The sequence below is a fragment of the Cydia amplana genome, chromosome 11 (genome assembly GCF_948474715.1).
Source record: "Cydia amplana chromosome 11, ilCydAmpl1.1, whole genome shotgun sequence".
Taxonomy (NCBI): Eukaryota; Metazoa; Arthropoda; class Insecta; order Lepidoptera; family Tortricidae; genus Cydia; species Cydia amplana.
The window spans coordinates 8890461-8904860 of record NC_086079.1 but is presented as its reverse complement, the minus strand read 5'-3'; the positions used below and the strand labels follow the sequence as shown (position 1 = coordinate 8904860).

At 38.8% G+C, this 14400-nt stretch overlaps 1 protein-coding gene across 1 annotated transcript in view; it reads left to right on the top strand.

The window, feature by feature from the left end:
* LOC134651947 (dipeptidase 1-like) overlaps nucleotides 1–11825 on the top strand; it is a 61906-nt gene extending 50081 nt beyond the window's left edge. Inside the window, exon 2 of the mRNA XM_063507079.1 lies at nucleotides 10145–11825. Coding sequence (XP_063363149.1) covers nucleotides 10145–11491 — 1347 coding nt within the window. The 3' untranslated portion in view covers nucleotides 11492–11825. The remainder of the gene's footprint in view (nucleotides 1–10144) is intronic.
* Nucleotides 11826–14400: the final 2575 nt, after the last annotated feature.

Below are 14400 nucleotides of genomic sequence, written 5' to 3'. Positions count from 1 at the left end.
TGGTTTTTGACTGATTTCCAGGTTTTCATCTTGAGCTAACTTAAACTCTTTTATTATGTCTAGTCCTATGAGGAAGTCGTACTTAAATTCTTTTCCATCCACTATGTACACATCCATATGTTTTTCTATTTCCATAATTTTTATTTTCAAATTTGTCAAACCTTTTGCCCTTCTTACACCATTAATTGTTACTAATTTTGCATTTTTATCATATTTTTTTCTTGCTGATTTCTTCAGTTTCAATAATTTTGAATTAACTAGAGACACGTTAGAGCCTGGGTCATATATACCCAATACTTCTAATTTATCGTTTAATATAAGTTTGACTTTAATCAATGGTGTAATTACGCGTTTTTTTGATCATCATCAGTCAATTCAACATCTAGCACGACATTGTTTACATTTATTTTATTTTTTTTGTACTCATCCCCTGTTTGCTTAAACCAGCATTTTTCTTCGGGATGGAAACGGGCACCTTTGTTTAATTTTTCACATATTTTGCAGGGTTTGATCTTATCAGCTCCTACTTTTGTGTCGAAGGTGTTTCTTTTCGTTTTATAGTAAGTCTTTTTATTTATTGTATGCTCATATTTTCCAAGTTCATTGTAAAGACTTGTGGTGGAAGATATTTTTCCCTTATCAATCTTGTCCATTATGAAATCTGGTAAGCCCATTACGATGAGATGAATCATGGTCTGCGAGTCAGTCTGTTTGTTTACCTCTAGGAGTAGTCTTTCCTTCTTAGTGGCATATTCTATTAGTGAACCCGCTTGGTATTTAAATGTGAATGCGTATTTTATCTGGGACCAGCCTTTATTTCCATATGACTCACACAGATTATTTTTCCAAATTGTCCAGTCTGAATCTATGGTAAATTTTATCACCATGCTGTTGTACCAATCTAGGCACTGTTTATCCATTAGATGTTTTAACATTTCAATTTTTTTTGTATCCTGCACCATTTCAAACCTTTTACATTCATTCTCAAATTCCTTAATCCACTGTTCAACATTTGTTGTTTTTCCAGAAAATTTCTCCAGTAAAAACCGTTCAGCTATTTTCCCTAAGTTTTTACTTACATGTTCTGTATTATTAGTATTAGTATTATTACTTGAGTGTTTCGTTTCACTTATAATTTCGTCCAAATATTGATCCCCAAACTGTACATTTTCACCTATGTCCAAGTAGATTTTTCTCAATTCTTCAGTTAGTGGGATCCATAATTTCCGTGTTTGATGTCTTTTTTTCAATGAGTTTTTTACTTTAGTGAATACATCCGTAGTCGTAATACCAGTGTGTTTACTAGCAGGTTTCAGATCGTCAGGAACTTCAAACACACGACCGTCAGGTACCTCGATTGAGGTTATACATATTGTATTTGTTTTTCCTTCCGAGCCCGTCGCTAGTACCTCGAACGTAAATCTTAACTTTTCCATGTTTTTGTTTTTACTAGAAATGTCGTTTTATAAGACAATACTCAGGAATTGTTAGGAATCCACCAAAAATAAACGTATTGTGTTGCTCTGAAAACAAAGGTTTTATTTAACCAAACGTTTACATTTTGAAACTAAACTTATTTAGCCTTAAACACACTAAAAACATACCTGAAAACAAAGAAACGACATTTAAAGTCTATTAATTGGCATGTCGATTCCCACTTTGCACTTCAAACTATTTAATTTGTTGTATTTCACTCTCCGGTTTTATAACCTCACGATAGTACATTCGCCATCTTTCTCAAAACAAATACTGTTTTACCGATAGTGCAGCGATGCCGATGGCAGCGCCATCTGTCGGTCTTGTTAAGTAAACTTCTACTTTACCGACAGAGTCGATTGTAGACCATTCAAAGAAATCTTATTTCTTTATATGTTTATACCGTATTTTAATTACCTACCTTAAATGTTACATTTCTAAATATTTTTTTGTGCTATACATACTTCAAAAAAATCGCTTGAGGCCTAGCGGTAAGAGCGTGCGAATTGCAATTCCGGCTCGTACCAATGAGTTTTTCGGAACTTATGTACGAAATATCATTTGATATTTACCAGTCGCTTTTCGGTGAAGGAAAACATCGTGAAAAAACCGGACTAATCCCAATAAGAGCCTAGTTTACCCCCTATGGGTTGGAAGGTCAGATGGCAGTCGCTTTCATAAAAATTAGTGCCCACGCCAATTTATGGGATTAATTGCCAAGCGGACCCCAGGCTCCCTTGAGCCGTGTCAAAATGCCGGGACAACGCGAGGAAGATGATGATGATGTGACACATACTTCCAAAAAAATCTACAAATATTTTACGTGACAACTGCTTATAAGTAAATATTATGTAGGTACACTTATAAAGTATAAAGTAGAAAATATCTTATAGGTACATAATATAAAAACCGATCATGTACGAGTAGGATTCACTATGGGTTCCACAGTTACAAATTTTTATTGCATATTTTTTGTTTAAGACCAACTCACCTATTATAGGACATAGGTCTTCCATTAATCTTTTGGCGTTGAACTATTTTTTGTATATGTATTTATGTAATACAATTCTGAGTTAGGTTATGGTACATTTTTGCTCACCTACTTATAATTATGTATTATATCTGATATGTCACATGATACCAAAAATCGCCGCAAAGTTAAAAGTTCATTTATTTACGTTACTCATCTTCGGATCACCGACTTACTACTTCCTTACTTGACATATGTGTACTAAATTTCAATTGAACTAGTCCAGTAGTTACGGTGAAAATTGGCTTTAACAAAATGGCAGACACACGAGTGATCTTATAAGGGAGATTATTTTCCTTGAGTGAATGGTATGCATTTACCCCAATGCACCTCACGTTCCACGCGGCGCGGCGTAATCTGGCCCCTATTTCACCACGGTGACAGGTACGACAAAAACATCACTGTTATTGACGCCATAGGCATCCATGGACTACAGTTACCGCTAACACTGATTTAAACTTTCACGATTTTTACACATTATTAAATTGTACAACGGAACCGCAAAACGTTCAAGCGGATAAACAAGACCAAGTGCGGGTAGTTCGAAAAACTCGCGCGGTTAGAAGATGCTGATGTCAACTTAAGCCAGTCTTCTCCGAGACCACGGGGACAACGCCGTCCTCAAAACGTCGGAGGTAAATCTTAAAACTTAGATACGCGATTAAGTCCCGTTGTACAATTTAATAATACAGTTACCGCTTACCATCGGGCGGGCCGTATTCGTGTTTGCCACCGTCATTGTACCTATTATTAAAAAAAAACTTTATTATATCGGATAAAACAGACATTTCTCTCGCGAAAAAATCTTGTGACAATTGTCACAAGATTTTTCAAAGAATTTTCGGTAAGTCTTGACAGGAAATGAGTTCTGTGTCGCAATTTCGATACAGTGGCCGTGTTTCTTGTGACAATTGTCATTAGCTTCGCAAAATAAGAATTTTTTAGTGGCAATATAATGGAGTTTATTTATTTATTAAAATGTTGGTGGCAAACAAGCAATTCGCCCGTCCGATGGTAAGCGGTTACCGTAGCCTATGGAGGCCTGTGACGTCAGCAACAGTGATGTCGACAACTGTCGCACCTGTCACCGTGGTCGTGGTGAAATAGGGGCCAGTAAGTACCTAATAATCGCAGTGGTCTTAAGTGTCACAGACCCTACTGGCGCTTAAGTCCTTTATGACAATTTCTGCCTATTTTATATTGTTCAAAAAAAAAAGAAACCGAATAATTATATCGGACTACCAAATTTTCACGAGAATCAGTTGAGAAATGTGATATGCAAAGGAGAAGACTTCGGACATACGAAAGCATTTTTGCCCAAGTTGAAACGGAGACCTTCGCCAACGCTCGGTCAATGATGGTTTAGGTACAGCTAGCTGCAGAGAAAAGGTACCACCCCTGCATACAATTATCTATCTGGTCGTACCTTTTCTCTGCAGCTGACTGTACACCTATAAAAATGGTTGTCCCTGCTGTAATTTTATACCGGTACCGTACTTTGTATTTCAACCGGTATAGTTTTACCTTCAAAACGAACCGGTATTGATAAATAATAACGGTACCATACCGCTTATACCGTAAAGAAAGCATGATGCAGTCTCTGCTTTGCACAATTATTGTGTGGACAAAATTCTTATAATCATCGAAACATACATACCTACGCACATAATGTCATTGAAATAAAACATTGTTATTTTATAGTAAATTTATATAATACTCGATATATACACATAACAATAACCAGACCGCAGCGGTATTAGCCTGTAAGCTTCATCTCTTGTCTCCAAATCCGCAAAAACTAGTTAGTACTAAATGCTGGTCTTGCTGTTATTTTATTCTTGAAGATTATGGCTTGTTTCTTGATTATTGAGAACAGCACGTAATCGCACACATATAGACGGAACGAACGGCAACAAAGTAGGTGTAGACACTAAGACTTTCAGGTATTAAACGAATTACGCTTCGTATTAATAGGTAAGTAATATTTAAATGAATATATAATATTCTCTAACGTAAATACAAGATTACAATTGACATCAAATGTCATTGACGTACAGAAGTCATATACTTTTTTTTAATGACGCAAAATTGATACCAGCATAATGAAAATCAATCCCAATCAGTAAAACGAGTCTTTAAACTTTTTTCATTTTAAGCGGGTTTTGAAGGAACAAGTTACTTAAATTCAATTGTAATCGTATTGTTTTAGGATAGTTTACTGCTGTTTTCGATCGTTACGACCTGTAAATAACAACAAATCAAATTTTAAATAAATTTATTTACCCTATTTTTTGAAATACAATTTATCTACTGGTATACATTTTCGTATGCGTATATGATGAAATGTCTAAATAATGTCAAAAACGAGCTACGACGAAGTACACGTCTGCTTCGATCCAAGGCCAGCGGCCATCTGACTCGAAGAAGAATTTTGAGTGATGTCGTCAATGTATGGAAATTGTACGAAAGTTTACATTTGGGATTGAATTTCTGTGTTGTATTTGTGAGTAAAAATATAAGTAGATAATAATTTGCTAGTTTAGTTATCTAGCTTTCAAAATCACACAACAACTCAATTACTGTTAAAGGCAAAACTGTAATGCGTGTTGCTCAAACGGAATTCCATATTTTGATTTTTGGATACTTTTAGTGTCGATTTGTAGAGAATTACAGCAAATAAAAAATATTATGCCGTGAAGAGCCGGTACACGGCTTCTTCGTGAACAAATTTACGTATAATTTAATGCAGTTATTAAACATTTCTTGAACAAATTGATTGCACAAAGTGAGCTCTAAATCGAAAACGTCATATACCGTCCCCTTAATTAATTACACCAAGTTAATTAGCGATACAACAGTAAGCAAGTTCCCATGTTAGCCCAGTTATTAACTTCAAACGTCCAGTGGCTCCTGAGGGAATCCAAATCAAAAGTTAGTGGCGCGCCGTACTCGCGGCACGTCCGTGCCTCTATCGCAATACAGTACTTAACTACTAACTTAACTTTACTGCTATTATACTCGACCCAATGTCTTCACGGCTTTTTATATTATTAGAAGTGATATACCGAGGAAATGCGCAGCTTATAAATAGTAACTTAGCAATAAGATACAGCAAAGAAGAGGTATATTAGGTATGACCGTGTCATACAACATTATTTAGACGTTTAGAGTTTGACATAATTAATATCTGGGAGACCGAGCAAAGCTCGGAAAACATATAAAAACTCGAAAATGCGCGTTTTCCCAGGGATAAGACCTAGCTAGATCGATTTTTCGCCCCCGAAAATCCCCATATAGCAAATTTCATCGAAATCGTTAGAGCCGTTTCCGAAATCCGAAATATAAATAAATATGCAAGAATTGCTCGTTTAAAGGTATAAGATAAGATAGATAGATAGATAGATAAAACAGTAAAACATTTTGTTTTGCATGTGGACCCCAACCTAGATATATTACTGAATCGCGATTAGAAAGGGATTGAGATAGCTGTCAATCCATATTGATTTTGACGTAAGTTTATGGAAATCTGTTATTTCTAATCCCTTTCTGATCGCGGCATGATAATACTAATTTCGTCAATCATAAGTGGTTAATGGAAATGTGTATCATGAAGCCTCGAGAACGTCAATTGCCGCTCTGTTCGTAGATTGAGGAACAACATCCACCACACAATAAACGGATTTTTAGTGTAGGTATAAAGCGGTTGCTAACAGCAAAGTACGCCTGTTCTAGCTACTGAGGTTAATAGTTATTCGTTTTGCAAGGGTCAAAGTTGTTGTTTAACCGCTCGTGCTAATAATTAAATTGATACCCGAGCAAGCGAAAGATTCCAAAATTTAACCACGAGCGTAGCGAGTGGTTCGTAAAGCGGAATCTTGAACATTGCGAGGGTTAAGTAAACAAATTTTGCCCCGGAGTGAAACACAAAATTTTTCACCTCGCCAACCCGAAGAAAATATGAACTGTAAAACATCAAACAAAATCAAACCAAAAGAAATCCAAATGAATACCATTAAATATTTATCATTTAAAAGTTAAATCTACCAGCTAACATAAGGAAACAACTCAAAATTTGCATCTGATTACTTTGCCCCACATGCGGATAACAATGCAACTTTCTCATCAATTTTAAACAATTAAGAGAACCTTTACCCGCTGGTGTGGTGAAAACAAATATTACGCTTTATTTTGAGTGTCTACAATAAATTATATTGTATAAATTCGTAAGAGAAATGACTATTCAGGAATAATCTGTACCTAACTATTGATTACGATAAAATATATACTTTACAACTAGTACCACCTTTTTTATACTTATATATATGTACCTACTTTGTTATAACTGCAATAAAAATATTATTAATTTGTTAACTAGTACTATAATACCTACTAATTACCTACTTTAAATATAAACGTATTTTGATACATGTAAACTAATAAACGGTAACTTTATAATCCTATTCGCCTTGCGTTCATTTGCAATTTTTCCCACAATATGTGCCTGATAAAATGTTCCCTGCAGGATCACGAGTTTATAGGTCAAGGCATTGCTATGCTGCGAGCGGGCGCGAGCACAATCAACTTAGGCCCGTTACTCCGTTTACACTTTCCTTAGGTAATATTGCCTCTGAAAATCGCTACATTTTAAGCCCCCTCCAGACTATGTGCTTGAATCTTGTGCGCGTACAAGTGTGGAGGGGGCTTTAAACGCGTTATTGTGGCTGTCATTAAACCGTTCAAAGCGTTTTTTAGTCAAATTGTATGCCATTCTCGAAATCGAGGGGTGATTTTAATTTAAGATTTAAAAAACCGGTCAAGTGCGAGTCGGACTCGCGTTCCAACTCCAAGGGTTCCGTACATTACCCAATTTTTAACAATGTATTTTTTAACACTGATTTAAACTTTCACGACTTTTACACATTATTAAATAATACAACGGGACTTAATCGCGTATCTAAGTTTTAAGATCACGGGGACAACGCCGTCCTCGAAACGTCGGAGGTAAATCTTAAAACTTAGATACGCGATTAAGTCCCGTTGTATAATTTAATAAAATGTATTTTTTATGTGGAACGTGAATGAAATGTCTATAAAAAACCCGTAAGGGTCGGATCAAAAACTACGTACATAATTAAGTCCTAATAGGTTTATAGGCTTGACTGTAGATTTCTAATTATAAGTTTTCCTGTCATCTAAAGGTAAAGAACTATTTGTGTATTTTTTCCAAAATTTTAGACCCACTAGTTTCGGAGATAAAGGGGGGGGGGAGGGGGTCGGACAGAAAGACAGACAGACAAAAACGGTTTCTGAGATACCTACTTCTTATGTTATAATATGCACGCTAACGGTATTAACATACATCACTGAGTGGAAATTAATTAATAAAGGATTATGCTATAATGTATCCACATTTATAGTGTGATTTTAAGTTCCTTCTAAAGAACATTTTAGGTCTCGTAGTTAAATTATGAAACAAAAATTAAGAAAGATCGCTTCTCATTAATTAATACTATGTAAAACTTCAAAGTGCGTCATTATCACACTCATAGAGCTTTTTACGTGACATTTTCATCCAGAATAATTATATAGCCACTAAGTACAAAATATGAGCAGTGTAATGAGGGCCTAATAGGATACTGAAGTCCCAGTGACTGAGCCAGTTCGCTCTGTAAATGGGTCAGAGGCTATTCGGGCCGCTCGCCCCTGCCACCCTCTGTCGCCACCTTCCTACCCCGTGCTGTGCCTTCTGCATAATTGAACACGCGGTAAATTATTGTCACGCTTGATAACAATTGCAACTTTTTCCAATACCTTTTATGTTCAAGCATGGACTTAAGAAGAACATTAAAGCGGCATTTGAACTTTAAAAATGTGATCTTTCTGTATTGTATATCTGACTTTAAATAGGTATTGATCTTTATCTATCTATCTAATACCTTTAAACGAGCAATTCTTGTTTATATATATATATGTTTCGGGGATCTCGGAAACGGCTCTAACGATTTCGATGAAATTTGCTATATGGGGGTTTTCGGGGGCGAAAAATCGATCTAGCTAGGTCTTATCTCTGGGAAAACGCGTATTTTCGAGTTTTTATATGTTTTCCGAGCGAAGCTCGGTCACCCAGATATTTGTCATTAAGAGGATAGTGCCGTGCTCATATAATTTAATAAATAAAATATAATGCCCTAAACTACACGTTTACCTAATTTCATTGAAATAAGAACCTATTTACTTACGTTATTGCGTAAAAAAAGTATTCTCCGATAGTTTAGTTTAAAAACATCAAAATGGCGAGACGTGCCCCTAGCCAGCCGTGTGTACAAGTTGAATGAATCTAAAAACTTCGCTTCGCCCTACACAAAATTGACTAAGCCCCACACTAAGCTCAGGAAGGCATGTGTTGTGAGTAGACTACTCAGACAACGATATAGGTATATTATATATAGTATGCAAGTACTTAAGATGGGTAGAAAATACCCATGACTCGGGAACAAATACCTATCTGTGTTCATCACACAAATAAATGACCCAGCCCAGGACTATCGGCTTCATAGGCAGAGGGTCTGAACTGAAAGGTATCTACCAACAAGACCAGACCGGTCGTCAAAATGAGATCAAACTTGTTCGAATCGACTTCCTAGCCAATGTTGTGTTTTTGTAGCATAAAGCTGCTTTTACATTATAGGAGGAGGGTGGATATTGCTTTTCGGGGTATATTTTTCTCGTCCGTCCCGTAATAAAGCCGGCTTATGTACCGACGTAGGTAATTAGATAGGTGCTTCAGTTAAGGATAGAGAACCAGTGACGGCCGATCGAACTACTAGTTTCGGTTTCGACATGGTTTTGGGGAAAGTTAGGGTTACGGTTTCGATATTAAACCTGACCAAACTTTGACTTAAAGTAAACTAGTGACGTGCCAGCTTAGGTTGCCTTCGTTCTGTATAAATAGTACCTACAATACGATACGATACAAGTCCGAAAAATAGGAAAATTGCAACGAGTGGCGATAAATTAAAACACGACCGAAGGGTGCTACTTTACCGCACTAGTGCGATAATTAGAAAATTTAAAGGGTCATAAATGTACTGTAAAACGTTGTACGATATTACATGTGCGAATAGGTACCTAATTCGCAACTCATACAGATTCATTCGAAACGGCCAAGCCACTTAGGTATTTAAGGTTTACTTGGTTTGGTTGTTAACCAGTGTTTCAGTAAACACTAAACGCCAAAAAACTCTCCGTTCATACACACAAAACAAAAAAGTTACGCATCGGTACAAATAATGTTAGGTACCTATTCGCATTTTGTTTTCATTTTTAATATCATTACTTAAATACGTCAGTTATTCCAATCCATTGTCAACGTAGGTACGCAAGCGAGATTACATTTAATCAGGATTCGCGCCGCGGAACGAAGGCACAAGAACCATAATGAGTCGTGCATGTAAAACAATAATATGTTAACAAAGCTGCCTACAAAATTAAGCAATTTGTAAGACTTGATGAAGATAAATGATACAAGGTTAGAAATTAAGAGCCTCCGTGTCTGCTTAACTCGCACAAATTAAATTAATTAAATCTCGCGTTTTCTTGCGACACGAAGTGATATGATTATGTTTTTGTTTGTTCCAGGCGGCAGTTCCGGAGGGCATGACGTTCTCCGGTCCGCTGCCGGACGTGGCGGAGCGGTGCGGGCGCTGGGCGCCGGACTCGCTGTCCGCCTCGGCCTCGGGCAGCTCCGACGAAAAGCCCACGCCACGGCGCCCGCGCTGGCGTATCGCGCTCGCGGCGCTGGTCGTGCTAGCTGCGCTCGGCGCCGCGCTGGCCCTGCCGCTAGCGTTGGGCGGCGGCGGCCGTGCCACGCCCGAGCAGAGAATGACCACCATACGTCGCATGTTGCGTGACTCACCACTTGTCGACGGTCATAACGATTTAGCTTGGAATGTTCGAAAATTTTTGCACAACAAAATCGGTGATTTCAACTTGAGTGCTGGACTCGAGGGCCTCGAGCCGTGGGCGCGGTCGCGCTGGTCGCACACGGACATTCCGCGCCTGAGGCTCGGCCAGGTCGGCGCTCAGTTTTGGTCGGCGTACGTGCCGTGCGGTGCGCGGGATCGAGATGCTGTGCAACTCGCTCTCGAGCAGATGGATGTTATCAAACGCATTGTAGAGATGAATGGCGCTCACCTCGCTCTTGTTACTGATGCCACGGAATTGCTGGAAGCACATCGAGAAGGCCGGATAGCTTCTTTAATTGGTGTAGAAGGCGGACACGCACTTGGCGATTCTTTAGCAGTTCTCCGCGCCTTCTATCAACTTGGAGCTCGCTATTTAACCGTAACTCACACGTGCGATACACGGTGGGCTCGAGCAGCTGGGACATCGGGCGGGCTTACTGAATTCGGTAAAGCTGTAGTACGCGAAATGAATAGGTTGGGCATGATCGTCGATTTGTCACATGCGGGCGAAGAAACAGCTCGAGATGCTCTGGAGACATCGAAAGCGCCTGTTGTGTTTTCTCATTCGGGAGCAGCAGCATTGTGTAATTCGACGAGAAACGTCCCAGATGATTTGCTACGCAAAATCGCCGAGAACGGTGGAGTGGTTATGATTAATTTCTATGCGAAACTGGTGACGTGTGGTGAGCGAGCGACAGTGGAAGACGTCGTGGCGCATATAAATCACGTGCGGAGCGTGGCGGGCGTCGAGCACGTGGGGCTGGGCGCCGGTTACGACGGCATCGACGCGCCGCCCGAGGGGCTGGAGGACGTGTCGCGGTACCCGCACCTGCTGGCCGAGCTGCTGCGCGACCCGGCGTGGAGCGAGGAGGACGTGCGCAAGCTGGCCGGCATGAACGTAGTGCGCGTGCTGCGGCACGTGGAGCGCGTGCGCGACCAGTGGCGCCGCGCCGCCGTGCTGCCCGGCGAGGAGACGCCTGCCACCGCTCGCCGCGGCGATTGCGTCTACGGGCCCGCGTGACGCAGGCTGCGCGCCGCGTCTATCCGCGGCCCACCTCGTACTGCTCAATATTGACACTTGTTGAACGTAGTTATACATGTATATTAGTGTCCAAATGTGATTTAGAGATTAAAATAATACCAAAAACCTAATGCACAAATGTTTAGCTAAGGACCCGCGCGCGCTGGGCGGTTCGTCTCGCGTCGCCCCGCGGTTCTCCGCTCAACTCTTTTCCATCCACGCACACGACTTCGTTGACGAAAGCCCAATGCGATCCGCGATTTATATGATGTGAGCCAATGAAGATATAAAAGGAATAATGTGTTTATAGAAAAATAAATATTCTTTATTTATATTATCGCCTACATTTATTTCAGCCTTTGTATATAACCTAGAAGTAAGACCAAGAAAAGTCTGCAGCGCTCGATAAAAAGTAAAAGTTTTAAAAAACAGTACCTATGTGATAACACCACAGAAAATGGATTAAAATAGTCTTGATACTTGTGAAATTTCTACCATACTTATACCGTCTATGAAAAATGTAAGTTGTGTATTATGGTTAAATAAATTTAATTCCAACAATAGATGTCACTATTAATATGTAGACATAAATACTAAATGTTGATAAATAATATTGGGAGAATGTGACATTTGGCTTCACCAAAATCACTGCAGCACTGAGCGTTTGTAATATTCGCAACGGCCTAGCGGTAAATAGGTACAGAGAGAGGGTCGACCGCAAAAACCGTAGTTCGCAAATTGCGGACATTTTTCTCTTTTACTCCCATTAAGGCGTAATTAGATTGACAGAGAAATTGCCCGCAATATGCGAACTTTGGCTGTCGGAAAAACGAAATATACATTAACAATAAAAATACATTAAAAATACGGCTGCATAATGGGCATAACGCACGGCTGCATAATGACATAAGGATCATCGTCACCTATTAAAAATAATTCTAATTGAACATAACGCTAGCGCGAATTGCAATTTGAGCATTACACATATTTACGAGTACGGTACGAGTAAAGCATTATGTACGATTGCCAAGTCATTATATGTATTAGAAATTAAAGATATCTTATTGATACGGTTTTGACACCCCCTGGCACTGATTAAAATAACCGACTTGGTTTCACATTACATCTCAAAACTTCTTTGTAGTGGAAGCGTTGCGAGACTTGCACCTTTTTACATGTACTGTTTTTGATGGGATCTCATCTCTTTTTGTAGGCAGTCCTTCTTTTCGGGTACTCATACCCATACTATGTATTACACATATATCATAACTAAACACATCTTCATTCATACTCGTACATCGTAGTGTACCTTTACTTTACCTACTATTTGTAGGAACTGCAACAAATAGCATAATTATGTTTATATGGGATTACAAACTTACTTATGCAGTTCTTAGATCTTTAAAACGTGACTGATATTGCAATATTTTTAGGTTTTCTATGGCTTGATAAGCTGAAAACTACTTATGTTTAAAATTAGGTGAGTGAGTGAGTGTGTCAGTGTCGAAACTAATGAACATTGACGTACAATAATTCTTAAACTACAAGTTCAGATTTAATGTTTTTGAGAATATATCTAAAGCATGTTAAGCCCTATATGTCACTGAAAATTCAGGGTTCTAGCTTCAGCCAGAACAAAATTACAGGACGTAGAAATTGGCCTGAATCGCTTCGAGAAAAGGATGGTACGGCCGTGCCTCTTTGTTTTGTTCGACTTGGTGGGGGCACTGCCGTGCCCCCAGATATACAACATACATTAAAAACAAATATGGTTTATAATGTGACACACCGAACTACCTTACCGCGAACATCGAGCTTCGGAAATTGCGAATTGCATTTTTAGAGCGACGTCCCCACGACGTCCCGTTCCTACCTGTCATTTCGTACGGAAACCGAATGAAAATTCCGAACGTCTGCGGCCAGGGTTACTAAGGTGTAATTAGCTGTTATAGCCCAGATATCGTAGAATGCACGAGAGGATGGTGACCACCATAGTATTAATGGCGTTGTATTGTCTTGAAGATATGCCATGTTACATTATTAGATTATTACAACACAAAATAATAGAGAAAAGATTAAGTTGAAATAAAGAGACGCAGACAATGGTAGTTTTGTCTAAGGTCGAGCTCGACACAAATGTATGCTTACAGGTTACGCCTACATGTATAGTTTGACTCCGAAATTCATCGACTTGGCAATAGATGACACTAAAAATGTCTAACTTCATCCTGCTCAGTAACGCCATCTAGTATATTAGTCAGGAACGAAAGGCCCCGGCGACGATATTATTTTTTAAGCGAGTTCAAAACCTGACTATGAAGAGAACACTCTGTATCTACTTAATTCGCTTTGATACGGTGCAAGTATTAAGATTTTTCATTCCACTTACCCGTCATCAATTCCAAATTTTGTAAACATTGTCGTTTTTGAGCTTAAATCGCCTCGTGCTGATTTTTTACTAGTGTAAAATTATTCGTCATGCGGAAAAGTAACTCCCACACACCGGTTTTGTAAGGTTTCACCATGTTTTTCCCGTTCTTTACAAAACACAACGAATATTTGAATGATTTCGCCAAACACATACCCAAAGAGCATATAATCACTACGTTCTAAGAGACGGAACTCCATAGTACGTAATTATTTGACAGTACTTGTCAAACGGTTTGGTTTGACGTTTATCGTCGGAGTTCCATTCATACCAACATAATGAAAAGTTTTTTTTCTGGGATTTTATGGCCTGGTTACGAGACCTTTAAGCCAAATGACAATTAGTTTATGGAAAGTAGTGCTGCGAAAAATCAATAATAGTGAGTTCTCGAAACGATAATAACCGACATGACAGAAAGTAGTGCTGCGAAAAATCGATAATAGTGACTTCCTAAACCGATAAAAACCGTCCGCTTGATAAT